We start from the raw sequence: 24,132 nt of genomic DNA on the forward strand, positions 1-24,132 counted from the left end.
ATCCTCCTTCCAGAAAAGGATGTAGTGTGGAGGGGACTCTGCAGCATATGGAACTGGGTTTCATTTATCATCAGTTACCAAGTCTGAGGTATCAAGCTCAGCTCTTTATTACCTCTTGTAAGACTTCCAGCTCTTCCTCCAGCTGCTGAGTTTCTTCCTTCACTGCCATCAGATAGTCAGTAACTGACTGTCGAGGATGCAGCCCCTTTTCAAAGCGGTTGTACATACCACTCCAGAACCTGGAATGGATGGCAAGGTCAGCAATTTTCCCCTTTGGTGAAGTAGCCTCATGAGACTTAAATGCACACTTCCCCCCCCCACCCCAGACACATATTATCCTAAATGACCTATCCATGTTTATCATCACTACAGTGCATACACATAAGTTCATAGACTATTAGCAAGGTTCATGGTTCATTTGCATTTCCTCCATCCTGAAGGTCCAACTCACAGGCAGCTGCACATAAGCAGCTCAAATTAATTCTGATAGACAACAGAAAGAAAGACGAATGTAGTTTAGATCACAACTGAGAAAGGGTCACTGAATGCAAAATTTTGCAGGCTCTTTTTTGGTATTATTTTCTTTTTCTACACTATGGGCTTTAGAGCAATGGTACCTATAAAACAGCTAATGGTAAAGACAGTTTTTCATATTTGTAATTCTCAGCTGTTGTTCAACTTCCCATGAACTCAACTTTGAAATTCTGTGTTACTCTGGTGCTCCTCCTTCCTTGCTGGCAATAGGGCCACAGGCAGGCCCTGAGTGTGTAACCAGTTCACCAGACAGGTTAAGTAGCAGAGCCCTGCTGTCAGCTGCAGATGTCTGGCCAAGGAGTGGACAGATATTTTTGGAGCATGTGCATGCTGCTTGGTGGCTTATTATTCCTATTCCAATAGTATACTATTTAAATCACATTCCCCCTTAAGTTTATCATCTGATAGCTCATGCTTGGAAATCTTTACGCACCCAAGTAATTCGATTAAAATCAACAGGATTACTTATCCATTGGAGCATCTGCTGTATCAGTACTTCTTTTATAAATCCCACTATCCCAAAGAATACGATTAATGACTATTTTTAAATTGTTTTAGAGTGGATGTGACCTGGTATACAGACATGAAAGAATTCAATGTCTGTCATTTAGGATTTTTATTGACTTTTTAACAGGTTCTATTATTTGCAACTGGAAAACAAACTGATCAGTTTTACTTAAATGACAGTTTTAATGAATTTCTATTCACGTTCTCCTAAAGTGTGTTAAGACTAATGGCACAATTAATTAACTCAGAATGTCAATGGTAACATTTATGAAGTGATGGTATTTTGTTATATTTTGAAGAAATACCAGGAAAAACTTAACTTCATTTTACCTGATACAACAACATAGGCAAAGTCTTGGGGTTTTTTACAAAATACTTGTTTTAGCAGTGAAATCATACGATTTCTTGAAAAGATCCTTTTTACTTTTGACACCAATCGATCCAAACTAACACCGCAAAATCTTGGAATGGAAGAAGTTAAAGCAACTGTAAATTTAGAAACAACAGATGACAACAGGACTGAAAGAGGCATTTCTCAGAGGAAGATGTGAGTAACCTTGAAATTAGGACACACAACTATCAATATAGCTTTAATCTTAATCTTCTTTTCAGGCTAATACTCTGTTGTGGAATGGTGCAGAGGTGTTGGCTGAATATGAGCACACAAGGAACAAACATCCTGCATCTGAGATTGAATTTACTCTCTATAAATGGCCTTATAGAACAAGAAATACTTATATACAAAAGAATTCTGTTCTGTACTAACCCTTGCTACAATTCCCAGCAGCAAGTGATACTACCTACTTGTATAAGAAGTTGCATGGAGCTATCTGTGGGTGCAGGGTCCCTTGGGTTTGACCATGGTCTGACCTGTATAAAGGATTCAGGTAATCGGCACGATTTTTCCACAAGTGAGCCCACAATGAATATGTTCGTTCTTTGATTCTGAAAAACAATACATTAAATAAAAATATATTAAAACCTCTATTACAATTCAAGGATAGGAGGACATTCTTGTCCTCCATACTTCCAGTTTACAATCAGCTTCCTTGAAATAATTAGACTTAAGTTACAAGCATAGAGAAAGACCCAAATTCCCTTGCTGGTCACCAAAAGCAAAATCTAATCAATTTCCCATAAAGCAAAAACAGCTAGAGCGAGTAGGTGGAGAGACTGGTTCCTTTGTGAAGTGGAGAGGATCATTTCCATATAGTGAGCTTTCAGAGAGATCTCTGCACCAAAAGTATCCCCACATTTAAAAGCACTCCTATCCCACTGAGCTGCAAGTTCTTACACAGTTAGGTTTTGGGATGTGGTGATCTGTGAAGGGTTTGATTTTAAATGGACATTCACTGTGGTTGCTCTGCATTTGATCAGTGAAAGGGACCAATGGCAGCAGCCAGCAGTAACCAGCACCTCCTCTCATTGCTACTGCTGACATCATCAGGCTGCTTGAGAAAAGCAATGGATATCATCATGTGTCAAGGACCCAGGGCCCTAGGAAGCAGATACAAGCATGAGCACTGCCAGGAATGATGATGCTGTCTTTGTTTGTGCCTTAGGGCAGTAGATTAATTCATACTTGCTTTGGGGCCAGAAGGACAGCAGAAGGACAGTCCGCTGACTTAGTCCTAGGGAGGGCTACCACACAGAAAGGCTGCTCATAAGGAAGTACCTAAGAGAGCAGGACTAAAATGTCCTGACATGAGCTCCAAAGACAGGTTAAAACACAGAGGAGCAGTAACTCCTAAACTGAAAACTTAACTAGAGTTACTATAATTTCATACTGGAGTTACAGGGTCAGCTTGCCTTGTATTTTGTCAGGGCTGCAGTAAAGGCAGGCCCACATGGCTGAGGGCATAATGCTCTTGTCAATTTTCACTAATCCCTGTCACGCACACCATGGATTATGCTCCCAGCAGAGCTACACAGCGGAGGATCAACTTTTTTTGGTATTAATCTGTGTTGCCAGAAGACAACAGGCACCCTGTGCCTTATGAAACACACACATGCAAACTGGAGAATGTCTGACTGCTCAATACTCCACCAGCCACAGACCCCACGCATAAATATGCTGCTAAAGAAAACATTTTCATACTTCAGCTCTCTTCTCTCCTTCTGGCTGTTACACAGGAAATTCCCAAACTGGCAAGAATAGATGTGATGTTGTATGTGGATGAGGAATCTTTCATTGAATTCAAAGGCACAAGGAAACTGTTCCATTAACTGCCAAACACATTCGATGAACTGGTCAATAACAGGTGATATCTCCTTTGGATCTCCATCTAAATTGCCATACCTGATACAAGACAAGATACATCCAATTATAACCTGAATTCCTGTAAGAAAACTGAATTAACTCTAAGGAAAACAAACCCCACACTTACAGTGTGCAAGGTACATCCTAGGCATTCATTTCTAAAATCTCAAGTATTACTATATTTTTACTTAGAAAAATGATGCAAGAATAATGAAGTAGAACGGAGGCAGAATTACAAACAAAAAAGCCTCTTTTACTGGGTGTCTTGTTATATTACAGCTACAAAAAGCTGGCTGCTGCATAGCCGTATTTTAATGCTATCAGTATAAATTTTACCCTGGTAATATAACTTATCAGAAGAATGGTTGCAATGACTTAATGACAAAAGTGTGCCTGAAGACAGTTTCATAATAGTAGATTATTCCCCAAACCAGAAAACTGAGCAGGAGAGCTACCTGCGCTCCTTGTAACATCAGCAGAAAACAGGTTAAAGCTGCCCTCTCTTGGTGAAATTTCTAGGAAGTGGGAAATGTTTACATGCTACTGTGACTGTCAAGTGACATGAAAGTTAACATGAAAATTTCTGTGTATAAAAATGTCTCTTAGAAGCACTTGCAATGAAAAAAAGGAGACTGAAAATAAAATACACATGGAAGTAAAAGGCATTTTGTAAGTCTATATAATAGGAAGAAACATTATCAATCAATTATTCTCCTGGCGGGGAGAGGGGGTGTATGTGCATTCATTTATATTTACACATGCCAACAGAGTAGAATTTTATATACATCTAAAATTGAAACTTCTGTTACCATCAAAGAAAATACAGCAATATTGCACAGCAAACCAAAGCTATCAGTGGTTATGGCACTTCGTAATACCTTTTGCCACTGATAATCATAAACAACTGAGAGTATCATATGAATTGTAGTAATTCCTACGGAATTTCACAGGTGCTGTGAAGATGCACAGATTTTCTGAGTTTTGTTGGTTTTTTAAACTATAACAAATGTATATTCAAATCAAGCAATATAATGTAATTAAACCCCAATATAAAAATAGTATTTTTAATTTTTACAGAAAATAGAAGTAAAGTCAGGAAAGAAAGAAAATGTGAAAATGTACCCATGTTTCAATATATTAAGTCTTCAAGTATTTTTCATTACATTATAGCATTTACATTGGATTGATGTTCAAAATAAATTGTTCAAATAAATGACTTTCCACTTTGCCTGACATTTCTGAGCAGATCTTGCTGGGTTTTTTAGAACAGACTGTAACAGGAAGAGTGTATTTTATGTAATAGGTAACTCACAGACATGCCTAAGATTAAGTACTGCCTTGGAAGATGTAGAAGTCCCTTTGAGGAACAGGGACTTATGTGGGGGGGCCTTGGCACTCCTAGGAGATCTGCTGGAGTCCAAAGGGATTTTGCAAGCCAAATACAGACTACTCACATGGACCGCTCAGTGCTCATAGCAGCTGCAAGACCAGCATGCAGGACTCCCCTTAACAGTTTTGGAGTGCATGTATAGAAATATTTCACTCTTTTCCAAGCAGCTAAATCATATAGTTGGAGAAAAGGGAATGGCAGTTTCCTGGGGCATCCTGTTGCTAAGGCAGCAACGAGGAAGAACTGGAATGGCAGCAGATACAGATTACATAAATATATATATAGAGAGAGGAAAACCTTAGCACTGCCTTACCTGTGGTTAAATTTGTGACCAAAGGAAACCCAGTCTTTTTCAATTAACACCTAAAATGAGAATATTGCATTCAATGTTGTGGAGTGGAGCTGACATCTTGAAGCAGGCAGAAGGGTGGTGTAAACAAAAAGTGTTGGGATCCCAGTTAATTCTTAGAATAATCAGAAAAATGGTAAGCAAGAACAATGTAAGTAAGCAATATTAGAATCCTAAATAATTTTCAGAATTGGCAGAAAAATAATGAATGATGAGCACTGCTTGCCAGCTCAGGGAAACAGCACTCTTCATGGATGCAGAGAGAGTGCAAGTATTCCAACACATCTTCAAATATCTTGTTTCATTGCTTTCTAAAATAGAACTTATAAATGTCTCAAACATCTTTTTAACATGTGACCAGTAACTTGATAACCACTTCTAGATGCTTTACTACTGCTAGATGCTTTACTACTGCTGATTGACCTAGGAAAGGAACAGATTTTCCAATATAGCTGCTCACTGCAATCTAATGTCTAGAAAAGACACGCTTCTGACACTCAAATTGTTCACTGCAAATGAATACAAATTCTTGCTTTTACAAAAGCTCTTTGGGCTGTGAGAAAGTTTCTCGGTCAAGGTTAGGGAAAAGAAAAACATAGGTGACCAACTGATCCCCACCTTGAATAATATTTCATAGAGAAATTGGGAGACTTTAACATGAACATATAGAAGCCTTCCCTCCTACTTAAAAAAAAACAAAACAAAAGAAAAGGGGATTTTAAGGACAATTTATTTCCTATTTAAAACAAAGATATTTATCTGAAGTGATGCCATACTACTTCATTTACTCTGCGAAACAACCCGCTTACCATGAATCCCTTCATAGTTCTGTAATATGGATCCAATAGAAGGCTTGCTACAGAGCAAACCTGGGCTGTCCTATCCCAGCCATCAGAGCAGTGAACAAGCACACTCACACCTTCCTCAGCCACAGCCTAAGGATACAGAAAAAGTCAGAAAGTTCACAAGCAGGGAGGAAGAAAATGGTAAGAGAGAAACAGTGAGACAAGAGCCATAGAGAGAGTATTAATTTGGGAATTGGGAAAGCTCATTTATTTTTTACTCTGCCACAGAGTTCTTAAATGAAGTTGAGTGTTATTTGAAACTCATTTGAAAATCAATGTTATTACTCTAATTTGAAAAGTTTTAATTCCCCCCAGGCCATGCAATATGGTGGTTGAGAATTACCTGTTTATGCTCCACTACAGGAAGATGTGAGATTCATTTCAGTTAAAATACATCAATCTGTCAGAGCAGACAACTACCTACAGCAGATTCAGATGCTCCAATACATCTCATGCCACTTACATGCCACTAAAAGCATAGCCATGCTTGCAATATAGCTCTTAATTTTTCATCTTGATGGTAATGTCATTAAGGGCAACGTCTGTTTCCAATGCCATCACTAGCCTGGACATTATTGCAGCACACTGAGTTGCACTGGTGACATGCTGTAAAGGCTTCTGGGGAAGCCTGTGGTAGTGGGAAACTCCCACCTCTAAAATGCAAGATTTTATCAGTATCTTTAATGTAATAATCAGGGAGAGAGGATTCCATTTTATACATAAACACATAAAGAAGAAATTGTACTGAGTTCTCCAGAGTCTGGTGCTGTATTATTTTTAGAACTTGAGGGTTGGCGGTTGTTTTTTTAATTCTAAGGGTTTTGGCCTTTATAATTTTTAAAGAGAATTGAATTTAGGAAGTAGAAAATAAAGTAGGTTAGGGAAAATACTGTTAGGGGAAAAAAAAAAGAAAAACATTTAGGTTAATTTTGGGCTTAATAGGGAATGAGGAATAATAATAAATTATCTATGTTTATCTCAAGGGACAAAAATAGAACCCCTGTGGGCAGAAAACCAAGAACTGTACAAATAAAAATGGGACAAAATGCATGTCTGAGAAGGCACTAGGCTAGCAAGCATATGCACAAAGGATAATAAGACTAACCACTGGGGAAAAACTGGCAAAGCGAATGTAAATGACCTTATTTCTATGAGCTAATGAAAAGTAGTAGGTCTGGGAGCTGGGAGTCAAAATACATGTATTTATTGCACAGTTGCTGTTCAAGTAAGAAACTAAAGTTGCCTACTGAGAAGGAAGAAGCAATGCAAGAGAAACAAGCAGTTAGTGAGGAGGGAAACCCATGAAGTTTTATCTGTATAATTGCGGGCAGTAGGTCATGTGAATAAAATGGCCAATAAGAAATTGTAATCTCAAAAATAAGAATTGAAGCAGTAAAAGGCAGAGCACAAGGCTGGGGGCAACAAAATTAAAGCTACTGCTGGCAGATGACAAATGTCTACATTACCTTGGGGGGGAAGTAGGGGAAATAATTTCTTATTAAAGCCAAAACTGTTTTCTGGAAGAATTCTCAAGTATATAAAAGTAGAAGCTGCAAGAGAATTTGGCCATGGTAATACACAGGAGTTGGTTCAAGGGGTGAATTTGGTTGGTTGCCTGATAACTCAGAGGGGATAACACAGTAGCTATATACTGTGTATAATATAATGTATTATACATGATATATAGTTATATGTATATATTACAACTACCACTTTCACAAAGAAAATGTCCAGAAAGCAGTGGAGGAGGCAGGGCAAATAGGGAAAGAAACAGTAACAATCACTGTTGGGGAGTAAAGTAAGGACATTCAAATGTCTGCCACAACAAGACACAGGCTAGTAGAGGCTTGAGCACAAAAGAACACAAGATTTTGTTTACTATTTTAGAAAAACATCAACACAACAGCACCTAAGAATCATCTCTCCTCATACAGAAAAGCCCATCTTGCAGTGGGCTTTTTTCAGGTATAACATCACTGAAGAAGTAACAGAAGTGACCCATAAGCAGAGAATTTGGTCCTCATTCTCTGTATCTGCTTACTCCAAGTTTTGTTCTCATTTTACACACTTTACCTTTGCAATAAAAATGCCAGCATCCATAATGGCTTTGATGTGCTTCAGCCAGCCAGAATTCTCTAGGCCCCACAGAAAGTCGCTCATTGAAGGTGATTTCAGCTCACAAACTGCAAAGTAAGACACATGTTAAATGTATAGCAATTGGAGTCCCTTAAGTTTCATTGACTGTTCAGAGTTATCTCTTCTTCAGATATCCACTGTGTAAAACATGCATCTTTTGAAAAGAAGGACTACATCTCTGTCAAATGTAACCTTTGAGAAACACTTATATTTGAGAAATGGGTCTGGGTCAAATTTCACCCAATATGTCGATTTATTTTAAAAAGAGAAGCTGTCATAAAGCCTACTGCAAACAAATCCAAATTCATCCTTCTCTGAAGCATGCATTTTCCAAGATTGTGTTGGGAGTGAAGTTTTCAAAGCCTTGGGAGGAGTTCATGTATTTGATGATGAGGGCTTGGAAACAGAAAGCATTTGATTTCTGCTGTTGGACAGGCAGACAGACACCTAAATGGTTCCACTGCCTCCTACTCCCAGCATCACCACAGATGATGGTGGTTGAGTTACAATGGTTCACTCCACAGTTCTCCATCCCTGAATTAAACCTTATTAAAGCTTCACTTGGAGTCAAAAAGTATTCTGATGGTGAGGACAAGACATAATCCATCAAGGAAAATGCTCCTGAAATTCTTCCAAACTCTATGGCACATTCGAAGAAAATAAAAAAACAAAAACATTCAGTTTTTAATCTAAGTTCCCATTCTGCTGTATCCAAGTATCTATTTTTTAATAATAAAGAGTTTGTGGCATCTGAAGAAAAAAAGCAATCAGAATCAAAATAAGGTGCCTCAATCCAGCAGAACACATACTGAATGAAATTTGGTGCAATCTATTTTCAACAGTAAGATGCTAAAATCACCCCATAAATAGACTACATCTTTATTGTGATCCATGTAGAGTTATACTGTCTTTTAAAGAAAAAAATATATTAGCCAGTGAAATTAATTTTCAGAGTACAGTGAAAAACATCATGGCTTTTACTGAGTTAATGTATGATCTGTCAATTCCTAACGTCTTCGTAAGTCTCTTGTGGTCTGGAAATCTTAAAAGACTCACTTATTTATGGCAATTATGGCCCCTGGCATAGCTTTATTTTCCTTCAGTTTAATTGAAATTTAATTTTACAAGCCAAAGACAGAGTTTATACCATATCTGAACTATCTGACTGTCCTAACTCCATTTAGTTCAGAAGCAAAATGGCCTAATGTGTCCATACAAAGTCTTGCAATGTTTATATGTACGGCCCCTTCCAGATGGTTATTTTTAAAGTAATTTTTGGAGGATATTTTTAAAGATGCAGAGATAGCAGCACTGAAAGCAAACAGCTTTTCACATGATTAATGTTTCTGTGCAGATGGAAGCATGACCAATTAGTGGCTGAATGCTGGCTGAAGCTGCTGTCTCTGTTTACAAAAGCCCAAGGTAAGGCTGAAACAGTGCTTTGCTCATTCCCACTCCCGAATTGGAGTCAATATTTACTGACCACTTCACTGAGCAAAGTTCATACTGTCCTAAATGCATACACTGTATATTTCACATGACTTTGGCAACTGATCTGGACCTTAATACTGAGTTCAATTATGAATTCAGGTATGAGGCTTATCCTAAAGGGAAAGGGCATTTCCATCTCAGCAGAAAAGGTACCAAATTCTTTGAGAAATTTGGCCTGCTTCATGCCCAGTGTATGCACAGGAAAATCAAGAGCCAGTGGGCAGAGCTCTGAGAATTCCAGCAATGCACCCAAGTCTCAGAATGGGAGGAAGAAAAAGGGCACATGTTGGAAACTGCCTCTTCCACCAGCAGAAGTACCAGAGGGGAGTGCTGGACCAGTCCCCCCATTCCTGGCAGGACAGCCATAAGCAGAGCAAGGAACAGTTACTGCAGGCCAAACCCACTGGGTTTCTCACTGGCTGATCTGTCACAGAAGTCCAAGGACCAGAGGGCTGCTCCTACATCAGCAAGTGCTGCTCCTGGTATGAGGGGAGGAGAAGCTCATATTTGCTGTTTAAATACAGACAGGGAGCATGTGGGGCCATCACCTCAGTGCACAACACACGGGAGTCAGGTCTCAGCAGGCCCCTGGATGTGCAGCACAGCCCACCCCATCCCAAATGCCAAACAGCAGCCTCAGGCAGACCTTGGATCTTTATCAAGAAAAGTCCCTGTGTAATGTCCTTCTAATGTTAAAAATTGTTTCAAGGAAGTGTGTGCACAGGATCAAAAATATCTCAAAGTTCTTCACACAGATCCATCTATAAATGCAGAAAAATAAAAATCCATACAATACTAAAGGCAGTTGAGATTTTTCTAAAGGAAATTCCATAATGTTGAAATGCATTTCACTTCCACAGTACAGTCAAATCTCAACATTTTTTGCATATTCTGAAAAAAAAACTTTTTCTAAAAATTTTATCATTTTATAATGCTGGTGTAATTAGCCAAAAATCAACATTATACCAGGGTAAATATATGTTAAAATAAGAAAAATTGGCCTAAAATAAAGTCAGTAAAATCACAAAGCTGAAACCAATTTTTCAGCTACTAAAATAAAATAGTATTTTGTTTATTAATAATTTTTATTAATTTACCTACTAAAATTAAATATTGATATTTTTATAAGTATAAATTTATTTCCTCCATTTCCCCCCCCAAAAAATAATGAATAATTAAGTGAATACATTCCTAATATAAGTGCATTTTCTAATGGAAAATGGAATACTAATTTTTTTTTTCAAATTTTCTTAGCATTGGGAATTATTTAAAATTGTATCTTGAAAATAATCTGCAGTCTGGCATGTGAAGATCCTCTGCTCTTCACTTCTGCTAAGCACCAGTAAATTGAATGAAACTGGCCATGTATTTCAGCAGCACATCTGGCCAACTATATCTTGATGTCCTCTTTTCATGCTGTGTACTTCCAAGCAACAATACACTCACATTAAACTAAAATCAGTTTTCATCAGCCTCATTTGTCTTTTCAAAGGTTTTATGCACCTTATAAAGTCTTACCACAGGTCATGAGCAGCAGACCCATTCTGTAAGGAGTAGTGATGTTTTACTTAGGATACACATAGGTACAGTGATATTGCTATCTTATTGATGTATTCTTTTAATTATTTATATATTTTATATTGATATTGATATTACATCGCTAATTGATAATTATTGATATATTATTGAGGTATTAATTGATAAAAATTTAAAGCCATACTAAATGTGTTTTATCATCATCCTTGACAGCCTTTTTGCTTCTAGGTTTCCTTGTATGCTCAAGTCAGGTAAAAGATCACCTGAAAAACAGATTAAGAGATATATCCAAAAGGAAAAAGATAAAAACTACATAGCATCTTACATAAGGAAAGCCCTACTACACTGAAAGTCCTATGATTTTTCTTTAAAAATTCCTTAACTTCTCTGATTTCTAATCTTATCAGTCAAGTTGCTACATGAGAGACTTCAACACAGCAAATATAAAACCCAGTAAAAAACTAGATGTCTTAACCATACAGCTTACTTGAAAATAGATGCTAAGAATTTGTGTCCTCCAAGCAGCCTGAAGTGTTAAATACATTAGAAGTTACCTTGTTAAATGCAATTTTGGGCCATGGACCAGTCTCATGAACTTTTGGCTCAAAAATTATACACAGTACTGCCTGTGCAGGCAGACTGGTTGTTTACTATTTTAACTTTGATAGTCTTGAGTTGAACAAATAAAGGGACCTGTTTACTCACCCAGCCTCTCTCCTAGCCAAACAAGACTTCCTAGTGAACAAAAAATCTTTCTGTTTTCCCACCTGATACCCTTAGACCAAGAAAACTCTCATGAATAGATGTTTTACCTGCATCCCATTTTAATGCTGGTTTCCATAAAATGCTTTAATTTGAAAATAGAGCATGGCTTCCCTATCATGGAAAATTTAAGCCCTTCTTAGATTTCAAATTTACATTTGCAGGCACTCAATGGGAGACAGGTGAAGAGTAAAAGAGCATGGGCAGAGCATCAAGTCAGGAATAAGATAAATGAAACATGCGGGAGGTGATGGAAGTTGTTGTTGATGTACATGAAGTAAATATTGAGACATGGTGGAGTGAGCACTATTTCCTATTTGCTTGTTAAAAATCAAGGATGGCTTATTTATCCTTGCTCTTTTCTCAGATGACCTCTAAACAGTTATGTACTGCAAATATGAAATGGCAGAACAGCTCTGCTGGTTTATATACTGCTAACTATTTATAAAGCAAATGGTATCTCATTTCCATGGGATATTGAAGGTGATGAATTGTTACACTCATTGACTGTAATTTTCATAACTAGACCTGATGTGATATGTTCTATGCAGGCCACGAATAAGTTCTGTTAAAATTCACAGTCTAAAATGCACTATTACCTTATGTGAAAACCCCACCATAGTTTTTCTGAGCTTTAAACAAAAATCAGTCAGTATTTTCCACTAGCCTCGAAGTCAGCAATAAGGGATTTTTCTCATTTCACCATCAAAATGTAAATTTCAAAAAAAGACATAGTAGCAGTAAGGTGTAGGGAATTAAAATTAACTTTGTCATTAAATGATATTGGATTTCAGCCAGGAAAAAAGGTGTTTTCACAATTAAGAAATCACCAACCAGTATTTGCCATGATGCTCCATTGCACAAGTCCCATTAGCCAGCAGGCAGCTGCATGCAGCTGCAATAAAGATTGCTTTCCATACTTTTTTTAACTGCTGCTGATTTCAGAGCAGTTATTCTGATTTCTTTGACAAAAGAATCAATTCTTTTCCTCTAGTTTCCAATGAAGTTTCCAATGAATATTACCTTCAAGCATCTTCTGCAGACTATTTCTCATAACATGGATGTTCTCAATGCCTATGAATTGAAATTTGATGTTGGAGTAGTTGTCCTCATTTTCATATCCCTTCCCTGCTGCTCTGTTTGCCATTGCATTGAGCTGAAAAACATAGGGAAAATTGGATGGAAACCAGTAGCAGAATCTTTTCAAAACAAACCTTGTGGTCTACAGCAATAAATCAGAGCGGTTTAAGTCAGTCACAAATAGGAAGCATTTGCTTGTTGACAGTGTCAACACAAGGAGCTCTGAATCAGGGATCTGTTTACAGCCTATGGCAGGGCGCTGGGCTGCTGAGTCTCTGACATCCCCATTTCACACCCTTTGAGTGAAACTTCATTAGTGAGGTTAAACAAAAAACACTCACTTAGGTTTAGGCAGAATTCCCCTGCAGGAGCATGAAGGTTTTAATTTTAAAGGGCCGTTTTGATTTGATGTTGGATCAGCACTATGTTTACTAGCAGAACGCACCCAGGAGGTGGCAGTGTCTCATCTGCCACTGGCTCATAGCGTGTGCTCACTGTAGTGTCGCCCAAGTTTACCATATTTTACTGCTCAAACAATCCAAAAGCTGATACAGCTGACTTCTTTGAAGCTTGCAATAATGAAGGGGGAGCTGGAGCCGTTTTTCCTAATTTTATACTAACTCGGCTCTTGTTAAGTAAGACTACAAAATATTTGAATTGACAACATTACCACAAAAATTTCCATCTGCAATGCACTGCTATCAAAGGAGTTGCTGGGCTTCAGCAGAAATACTTCCAGCTGGAAGTTGAAGTTTTGTCTTCAAATCTGTTACGTGCTTCCTGGCATGGGAAAGTGACTAAATACTCTTTTAGTTCAGTTTTCTCAAGTATAAAATTAAGGGTGCAGTTAACATTTCTTTTCCCCCCTTTTGGAACCCTTGAATGGGAAGGAAAACTATCTGCCAAGCTCCTTATGCCAAATTTTGATCTTTGGGCTGAAAACTAAAGCTGATAAAAATAAATTAAGTACTGTTACTTTTTCTAGGTCTTTTAAACTAAATTCTTCTTTTATGAAGTACCTATCTGCTCTTTTTCTAAATTTCCTGTAGCAAAATCTCACTGTGCAATGGAAAGAAATTGTCTTTTTGTGCAAAGTCCATGCTTTTCTGTGAAATTCATGCTGTAGTGCTGGGGGCCTTCAAAGTTCCCAAGAAATATGAAGGCTCTGAGAGTGACAAAGCAGCTCAAGTGGCAGAACCTCCATGCCTCCAAGCACAACTAACAGCTTCTGCTCAGGAAAGATTTAAGAAATAAATAATAAAGGATATAGACTTCACTGGGCATTAATTGGACAAAAAGTGACTCATTTCATTTCAGTGAGAGCCAGTGCTCATGAAAAAGTAAAAAAAGTCTCTCTTAGGCATTGCCTAGGGGACAAGAGGCTGTGCAGATAACTCTGTCTCCAGTTTATTTCCCAATAGTGCAGGCAGTACTGTTGATTCACTGCTTCTGTGGTCACATCTGAAACTCACAATAATATATTTCAGTGCTTAGCTAATGGCATCATGGGATATACAAGAATGTCCCCTTTTCTGACCTCTTCCATCCCAAACACACATACTCCCAATATTCAATTTTAATTTGGAGCCAATACACAAAATTGGAGATTGATTGTCTGATGCCATCTTCCCTCCAACCAAGATGAACAAGCCCAGCTTTTTTACCTCATATGTCAAAATAGGTTTCCAAGGACCAAACCTGATATCTTAAGTTTCAAAGGAAAGAGCTAAAAGGTTACATTTGTGGACCACCATTAGGAATTGAAACATGGCATGAATTTCATGAGACAACAGAAGGAACTACACTCTGGATAGGAACCTGGGCAAAAATCCAGCATTTTTGACTTATAATAATCTTGGGCAAAATTTCTTTTAACTTGTAGTATGCAATTCAGGAAAGAGCACAAACAAAGAAACTTCATTCTTGTCTATCAACCAGCAATCTGCTGATGTTTTGACTATCAATGGACAATAAAAAAAAAAAACAAACATAAGCCTGTGAACGGCATGTCAGTTAAGGACAGAGTCCTCTGTGTGACCTGCTACAAAGATATAAATTATCTGCTGAATCCTAATCTTTCTCTTTTGAAGTTGACATCAGTGCTCTTGTATAAACAAAATGAGTCAGTCTCTCTCTGCAGCAGCCTATAGCTTCAGGAAGAAAGATCTGTACACATGAGTTTCAGCCACCACAAACCTCTGAAACTCTAAATGAAAAACATCTATGCTCTAACTAACCCAGCACTCAGCACATAAATACCATTAACTGTTCCTGCAGCAGAGCAATTTTATCACAAATACCCTTTCTTGAAAGGCAATCTGAAATAGCACTCTTTGAAAGTAAATAAATATAAGGTTAAATTTGCAAGGCTTTCTGACACTCATTTATTTTAAATACTGTCAGTTGCCAAACTTTGCAACTGCCACAATATTTACTAACAAGTTTTCCACATCATCTACCAAAATTCCATCTGTTGCTCTTAAAGTAGTTGTTGTGAAGCTATCTAAATTGTGCATGCCCTTGATTAATCTCAGTAAATATGAGGATACAGCCTGTAAAGGTAGAACACCCCACTTGCAAGATTTCCTGGCATTTCCTTTAATCTGGAGGATAACCAAGTCTAGTATTGTTAGTAAGATTATGGAACTAACGTGTTTTAGTCATAAACAAGAAGTCTACATTAGCTTCTTCTGTGATTACATAGAGAAATGACAGTGGCTTAAGTAAATTTGTATTTGGTCATCCTGATATATTCAAATGAAGTGGAAACAAAGCTTTCTTCCACAGACAAATCTTTTGTTTTGAAAGTTACAAGTGCATTGAGGGAAGAGCACTTGGGAATACTGAACTGAAGCATCCATCAACATTCATGATCTTTATAAGGAGCTGGTTCTTATGAGAAATGATGCAAACAGCTTTTTAACTGCCTACAGGAATGGAAAGCCTTCCACCAGGCTGGATATCTTATCTTTACATTTGTTAAAGGTTCCCTGAGGAATACGAGGAAGCACTTCCACTGATACCTATCCACATATATAACATATATGTAACATAACATATGCTCTACATTTATAAATGCATTATCAGGTAACAAGGCTGTGTTTGGAATCTGGGATCACGGGAGATTTGTAGATCTGTCCATTTTTGCTGCACAGAGAGTAGTAGGAATCTGGTATACATATTTCTTTACATCAAAACCTTTTGTTTTTAACAAAACAGTTAAGTGAAAACAAACAGTTTTTGTCTCCAGACTAGCTCCTGAAGAAGCCAGCATTGCTGGAAATGGGCTGGCATTCATGGCTAAGTGAGCCTAATTCAGTCTCTCCATACATTCCACAAAATATGGGCTTTTTTCACTGCACACAGAAGGTGTCTCAAAGTAATTCACCAGAAAAAAATTTTAAAGGATGGCTCCTTCCTGTTACTACCTGGTAAAACATTATTAATAACCAAGTCAGTAAGTTATTAGCAATAAATCGACTGCCTTCAATAGGGAAGAGTACCAACACCATCACACAGGAAACAAGCTATAACTATTACTACACATAGAAAACTGTTAAACAAGCATTATTTAGGCAGCTAGGTCTGTACTTCATGTCTCATGCCCTTTCTAAACACAATGGTACTGATCCTTTCCTAGTGCTTGTCCCAGTTCACTTGCTTCAGGACCACAAGTAAGCCGGCAGCACCCTCGTCTTCCCAACAAAACAGAGGGAACTGAAGGTAAAAGTAGCTACCAGATTACACAGCCCTTGGTGTGACTTGGGTCAAGGAGATATGCCAAGGCCCTCATTTTCTGGCTATGGCTTCCCATTAGAGCTGTGAGCACTCACAGCACCTTCCCATCAATGCTCATGCCTTCAGTCACCAGCCATGCAGGTTCCTTGTATCTGCTCCAGCTCTGCCAGGTTTGCCCTTCCTCACTCCATTTCTCATGTTTCTCAGTTTTGCCCTTTCAGACTCTGTCTTCTGGTCTCAGGATAATGAAACAGCTTCCTTGTTCCTTTTCCTCAAACATTTATTCTCATTTTTTTTCTTTTTCCCGTGCTATAGCTAATCCTGTACCTACAAGGGATTCTGTGGAGGTTTGCCTTAGTGTCTTTTCTTCAGAGGCCTTGGTAACTTCAAGACGAAAGTTGCTGATAGTGTAAGGAAGAACATATCCTTACTCTCACCTCCAGATACTGAAGCCTATCTAGTCTTTATCACCTTAAGCTGTTTGCTAGCATGACAATTTTGACACCAAGTTTTCTTAGCTTCCAACCTCTTTTGGATCATTATTGAGTTTCTATATTTCTCCATAGCATAATTTTTTTCTAGTTTTTTTTTCTTGGCCAGAGGTTTTTTAATCAATTATAGATATGGCATCCGATGTCATAATTTATCATATTTCAGATTGTCTCTCAAAACCACCAAAGTGCTGGAGCTATTTAAAGGTCTCTTCCATTCCTGTGATCTCAGTGACTTGTCTTTCTTTATGCAGGGGTCATCGGAATTTTCTCACTTCCAGGAGAAATCATAGTTGGAAAATAACAGCATAAGCAATCAGAGGTTTGCAACATTACAAACAATTGTAAATACATCTTATAATGGGAATTAATTTTTGCCAGTCTCATCAGAAATATACTTACTTGATAGCTCTTTTGTGTGTGTAAACAGTTACAATTAAATGTTATTTACTTTTCTGTATCTTGACATTTTGCTAAGAACAAGAAAAGGGAAAGGTTCAGCGTAAAGGAGAAAATTCTCCCAGAGATAATAATGTGGTCAAGGTTCCTTAGTTAAGATTCCCCTGATAAATCCTCATGTACCTGTGGAGTTAGACAGATGCAACCAAGATCAGAAGTGACTTGGTCAGTCACTTAGGTTGTGTGTCTTCCCTAATGGATTCAGCCCAGACTCAGTCTTGCTACGTGCAAGAAATTCAATGTACTTACTTTGGGCCGAGTGTCAACAACGTATATGAAATCACTGCCTGGATTGGCTTTTCTGATGGCCTGCAGCATCTGCTCATCCTCAAGGCATCGAGCACTAAAGCCAGATAAAGGCTGGCTGCTTCTACATATGGAGGCCTGCAGAAAAGAAGACAAACAAACAAAAAACCTTACAGAATTATAAAGCAGAAATTATTTAGCATCCAGAAGCATTTACAAAACCAGATCATTAGAAGTTTGCATAGATGTACAATCACATGAGAAAGGCAGAATGGTGAAATTAATAAATGCATTATTTTTGCTTACATGTTAATAAATTTTTTAAAAGGCAAGGAAGCATTAAAACAATACAACCCCATTGGCCCAAGTCTAGTCTTGAATCCGAATTTTAGAGCTTTTTTAAGTATTGTATTTCCCTTATGTGGAATAACTCCTAAAAGGTGCTATCTTGAGGATGAGTACAGCCCTGAAATCATGAGAACATTGATATAACATAAGGAATAGGTCCTTTTGTACTCACACTTACCAGGTACCAGACTGCTTACACCCAACCCACACCAGTGCCTGCTTTACTAAACAGCCTGACAGCATGAGTCCAGGAAACAAAAATGTATGACATGCAACCAGATCACCAATGATGGGGTATTTTTAGCACTGCCTTAGGAAAAAGACCTCACTGCATGAGAAGTGGGTCAGGTAGCCTGACTCCTGGAGCATTTGTATTAAGCAGGGCTATTGAAGGAGGCAAGAGAGTTTCTCCACAGACCTATCAAGATCACCTTCTTTCCAGATGAAACCAGGAAAGAAGAAAAAAAAAAGTGAAATTGGTGGGCAGGGAAAATTTTATTTTTGCTAGGCAGAGGACAGCTAGATTTATAGAAGGCAAGGGGATAATATGTGCACTTTCTAAGCACTGAACACAAGCATGAAGAGAATCTGCCTACTGAAGGTCACAACCTTTGTAGGTTGTCCTGCAGATTATTTATTACTGTGAGAAAGGACATACTTTTATCAGTCAAATCTTTGAACTATGAGTAGTTAGTCAGTAAATTATGGGTCTTTAAGAGAGAAACCCAGAATTGTGTGAGACACTGTTCGTACTTTATTCGTGGTTTTGCAAACAGGTTCTTGGTATTTAGAGTTTAGTCTTCTGATCAGCACATATTCCAGTGATTTATTACATGCTATTGCATAAACTAAACAGATACTTCCAGACTTTGATCTTATCATATTCATAGAGACTGTGTAAGATGCAGAGGTGTCACATCACCACTGAATTTGTCAGGCTGAAAGGAGCTGTGTGAAAGTTCTGCCTATGAAGGACTGAATGTGTGGTACCTGTCTCCTCTGCATGCAGCAGGCTCTTCCCAAACTGCTGTTAAATCTTACCCCTTTCCTGCCCATTATTCTATTTACTGGCAACCTCCAAACTCACAAGGAGGTATTCCTCCAACACTGCTTTTCCTAGCTCTTTAAACTATAAAGGTTCCAGGAGTAAACACAGTACTTCAGATCCTGGTACTTTGAACATTAACCTGAACTCCAACCACAGCAGGGAAAAAGTTCAGGCTAAAACATGAAACTCATCCAAGAGGAATTACTATACATTAATGGTAATCTACCTGACCCTGAAACCTTTTCTTTCACTGAGGTTTGGAAATGTCCACGTGTTTTGAATCCTAGATATCTACATTTGGACACAGCTGATCATGCAAAGTGATTAACTCTGAAAAATCTGACCTGAAAAAAATGTTCAAAAATATTTAATTTATGCAGAGATTGTATTTACTATTTAAATCTTCCTACTTTCCACTCTATTGTAAAATTCACAGATCTTTATGGAAGCAATGCTGTGATGAAATGCAGGGTAAAGGAGTAAAAATAATGTCTCATTCCTTTCTTCTGAAGCTTAAATCTATGATAAGGGCTGCTGTAAAGGCAAGATTTCCATGGAGATTATAGCTTATGATTCGTGCTTGTTCTGCAGAAATATATCCCAGCCTGTGGCAAATGCTACAGATACCCTGTACGCCCAGACTAGCTCTGTCTCTTGGAAGGTCCTGACCATCCCTCAGCACTAGGGAAGACCTCTCAATACCACTCTAGACTGAAGCAGCAGTCAGACAGATCCTTTGAGAGTACAAAGGGGAATTCTCTGAACTGGGCATGACAGCTGAGCTAAGGCAGTCCCTAAGGGGATGGAACACAAATGTAAAAAAACCCAGTTTGGGGATCCTTCAGCCCAAGGGTCTCCTTGCTCACCTCAGCTGCCAGAAACAGAAATGCAAATAGTCTAGGTACAGTTTTTTTTTCCAAATGGTTGCAGAAAAGTGAAGCAGTTCCTTGCTCAGCCCTGAGAATGTTTGCTATGGAGAGAGCAAGGTGGAACTCCTCACTCTTGCAGACAAGTAGAGTCTCTTCAGCAAAACCACAACATACTGCTCAGCAAAAATTTAGTAGCTCTTACATCCATCCTTTCTGTGTCTTTTCACAGATCTTTTCTTGAAAAGCTGCTCCTGATTCTCTAACTGATGTAAGTATAATTTCTGACCTCCTCAACTTGCTCTCAAGCTACCAGATCCAAAATTGCTCTGTTCTCCCAATCAGCTACTAAGCTGCCTGCTACTGGCCTTTGCTGCTCTGCCACCCATGTCTCAGGGCCTCCACCTCCTTGTGATACAGGGATCACCTTTTTTTTGTTAGCTGGATGAAGAAACTGGGTTTAAATGTCTGCACTAAATGTCTATTAATGAACTAACCACACTAACTAGCCAACACTAATATTTTTTTTTAATTAAATAAACACCAATTTTTTCTTGCAAAACCTTACTAGAAGAATTATGAGGCCAAGGCCAAAATAAGCAATCACTCTGAGGTTACAAATTTACACTTACATTGTTACTCTTGCAGTAGTAGGAAAGAGCTGGGAAACGCCTTCGGCTGCGAAATTTGGAACTCCCCACTATGATGTGTGCAGTTGCAGACTTTGGTACATAGACTTCTGTAGGATAGGAGTCACAGACCTGTGAAAGGAAACTCTGTTTGTTTGGTCTGCAAAGTACAAGTAGCATTAGCCACTTCCACAGCAAAAATAAAATACCAAGGAACTAAAATCTCAAGGAATAGTCTATTATTATTGTATACATATCACTGCTGTTCCTCAAAACATTATTTTGAAGCTGGAAAGTGTTAATTGCAACTTACAGATGGAATAACTGAAGCAAAATGTTGAAGAGCTGTATTTCCAAGTGTTAATTCATGTCTTGTTGAGAACAGAGGGGTTTAACACACATTCATCCCAGAAAGGATTTATTGTTATGTATAGCAAGGTTGTATTTACAACTGCAGTATCCTCTGTAGCAGAATTTGGGAGTAAGGACGGGAGTGGGTGAAGTTCTCAAACATTCTCCTGGGAGGGGAAAATAATGGGAGGGGACAATAGAGCCAAATTTTTCAGAAAATTTGATAATAAAAAAATAGGACAAAAATAGGGACATGGTGGCAAGAAATTAAGCCACATGAAATGAGGTTACCAAAACAGCTCTGACAATGCCTACCACTTCTGGGAGGAACCTGATAAGCCTTCAAAAAAGGCCCAGATTACCTCTGAAGACAAGTGAGACCACAGATGCAATCATTTTTTTACCTCCTTTTCCTGATACTGTCTGTAGCATTCTGACTGGGATCAGAAGGATAGTCAGTATCTCCCTTTGACTTTCTGAAATGACTAAAGCACTAAGGATGGCCAGGAAGAAATTATTTTCTGAGTCGGGAGATATGTAATGTAAGAGAAAGGAAAGGAAGGGCTTGTGGTTACAGTTGCTGCTGTGGTGAACTGGATTTTATTCATCATGACATTTTTTCTACACTTTATCTTAAAAGAGATCATACTTTTTTTTTCCACTCATCTTAACAAAAAGAAAACAAACCCTGGTAGCACATTCAGTCTTTTCTGAGAATGTCACAGTCCTTCCTTAACATGGATATGTTCCAGCAATGGAGTGCATGGAGTACCAATGGAGTGCATGGACAAACTTGCTTCAAAAATGTCTTAGTTATTATTTCTCACGATTAATTAACATTAAAAGGTCTTCAATTGTACAAGACTGAATGAGAAAGGACAGCAGGCAGCTAGGAAGATTTATGACCTATAAAATCACTGTGAAAATCACAGACAGTCAATCACAGATGCTTCAAAAGGAGTGTGGGAACAGCCAGTGAAGAAAAAATATTGACAATCTCACCATCTGGAACAATTTTTTTTTCTTAAAATGACTACATAGTAATTTTACACAGCCCTACATATCAGGGAAACTCTTATTCACACACATAACCTTAGGTATGACTTAAACTTCTTCCCAGGCAGCTGAACTCTAACATTTAAAATACAGTGGACTTATTTTCTGCTCTTCATTTCCATATCTGTTAAATGAAGACCTTTCCTTTCTCTCACTTTCTGTGTGCCATTTTATGTGAAGTTGTAGAGTAACTGCACCTTACTACATGTGTGTACAGCACTGAGCACAAAGAGATACTGCCACTAAGCACTATGGTGGTCCTCAGTCAGGCTGCTGATTGGCTGTACAGACAGCCCCTGTGACACAGAAAAATCACAACTTACTCCATAGTCTCTGTTTACATCACTGATCTGCCAATAGTTGTTTGGAACACCCATCCGATTATATTCTTCATTGAGGTCCACAAGCTTCCACCCTTGCTCTCGTTCCTCTTTGTCTAATTTTGGATTGAAGGAGAAGCAATACAGCTCTTCATATTTCACTGAGAAAAAAATAAGCAAAGAAACAGAAAGGGTAAATTACTTCAGATTTCTCATCCTGAAATCACACTTCAAAACCAGAACTTGGCATGGACCTTGATGTAGGTTCCTTTCAAAGAGGACACTTTGCTTTACAAAAGCACATATCCTGCTTTATATCTACTGTCAAGAAAACTTTAAAAGTACCTGCTCTTTTGTTATTTGTATATGTTGCAATGTATGTGCCTTAAGAGAAGTGCTACTTAAAATATACTGTTCTGCTAGTCTTCAGTAGATTTGTAAAAACTTTCCCCAGCACAAAGACAAAATGTCAGCAATATGCTTTCATCCAAAGAAAACTAAAGCCAGTGCCAGAGTAAGCACTTGTTCTTCAAAAGAATTTGCTATCTAGAGGTAGTTTAGAAGTCCCTTTATTAATGTAACATCTATCCTCTGGCAAAGAAAAAAGCTATGAACAATGACCTTGCAGCACATTCTTCCAAAAATGAAAAAAAAAAAACCCTCATCAGTCATTGTCCTTAATTAGGAAGGTTTCCAAAAGATCCAATGAAATCATAGTTTTGTGGACTGCAAAATTCAGTCCTTGAATTATTAGCAAATGCATTTGAAATGCACACGATGTAATAGCATAAAAGATGCATGTGCTACATCAAATATTTTATCATGTCCAGGAAGTTGTTTAAGCAGCTATGCCACCTGTCCCCCTTGACCACGTACCATATATGAAAGTTTGGTTGTGCTGGAGTTTTTAAACTTTTTTTAGGAATATATATGCATTTAATTAGTCCTAATCCTGGTGACCAGTGGCAGCCAGACACCACTGCCATTGAATCCCAGCTGTTACTGGGATGTTCATACTAACTCTGTCAGGAACATACTGAAAATCAACAAAGTCTTGAGCAGGGAGAAAAAGGAGAATGGTTTCCGCATTTTCCAGCAGTTTAAACTCCTTCTGTATTCTCTAATTTCAAACTTCTGGCATGGCACAGATTAGGAAGACAGTCTGGTTTATTTCTCACATGCTAACCTAAAGTTTTAGCACAATCCATAAATCCAAGCTGAGCTTTTAGAAGCAATCTGAGCTCCTGTTTTCACTGCTTTGTTGTCAGAAGCATCTGGATTTTCCTTCCAATGGACCCGCTGTTCACGGGCACAAAGAAAGCCTTTAAAAATATACCTATGTATGCAGGTTATTTACGACTCAAGTCAGCCTCAACATTGTAAGTATCATCACATGATGGTATCTGCACATAGTAACAAAAATGTTCAAATATTAGTAGTCAGAGCTTTACCACATCTTTGCCCGTACTTATAGGACCTTTCCCAATCTTTCAGTAATTTTGCCATAAACATTTGCAATCCTGCTATTAAACAGGTAGCATCTTATGGTCAGCTTGTTTTACAAAATGGCTTAATCAAGCAAAAAGGCCAAATTCAGCTGACAGCTTAGCTTGACCTTATTCAAATTCTAGAAAAAATAAAATTTAGCATAATCTTCACCTTTGCTATAACTAGGACATCAGGCAGCATG

General features: G+C 38.1%; 1 protein-coding gene across 4 annotated transcripts in view; it reads right to left on the reverse strand.

The window, feature by feature from the left end:
• The window catches only part of MTMR7 (myotubularin related protein 7), a 40,068-nt gene that overhangs the window by 808 nt on the left and 15,128 nt on the right, over positions 1-24,132 (reverse strand). For 3 of the 4 annotated variants that reach the window (XM_038135153.1, XM_038135157.1, XM_038135156.1), the window contains exons 5-14: positions 22,446-22,603; positions 20,719-20,847; positions 17,828-17,962; positions 12,834-12,966; positions 7,959-8,068; positions 5,850-5,975; positions 5,005-5,054; positions 3,140-3,340; positions 1,846-1,986; positions 113-239 (exon numbers count right to left, since the gene is read on the reverse strand). In XM_038135153.1, the coding sequence (XP_037991081.1) occupies positions 113-239; positions 1,846-1,986; positions 3,140-3,340; positions 5,005-5,054; positions 5,850-5,975; positions 7,959-8,068; positions 12,834-12,966; positions 17,828-17,962; positions 20,719-20,847; positions 22,446-22,603 (1,310 nt within the window). The remainder of the gene's footprint in view (positions 1-112; positions 240-1,845; positions 1,987-3,139; positions 3,341-5,004; positions 5,055-5,849; positions 5,976-7,958; positions 8,069-12,833; positions 12,967-17,827; positions 17,963-20,718; positions 20,848-22,445; positions 22,604-24,132) is intronic. The other variant, XM_038135154.1, reaches the window with a different exon arrangement.

Source organism: Motacilla alba, chromosome 4 (assembly GCF_015832195.1).
Source record: "Motacilla alba alba isolate MOTALB_02 chromosome 4, Motacilla_alba_V1.0_pri, whole genome shotgun sequence".
Taxonomy (NCBI): Eukaryota; Metazoa; Chordata; class Aves; order Passeriformes; family Motacillidae; genus Motacilla; species Motacilla alba.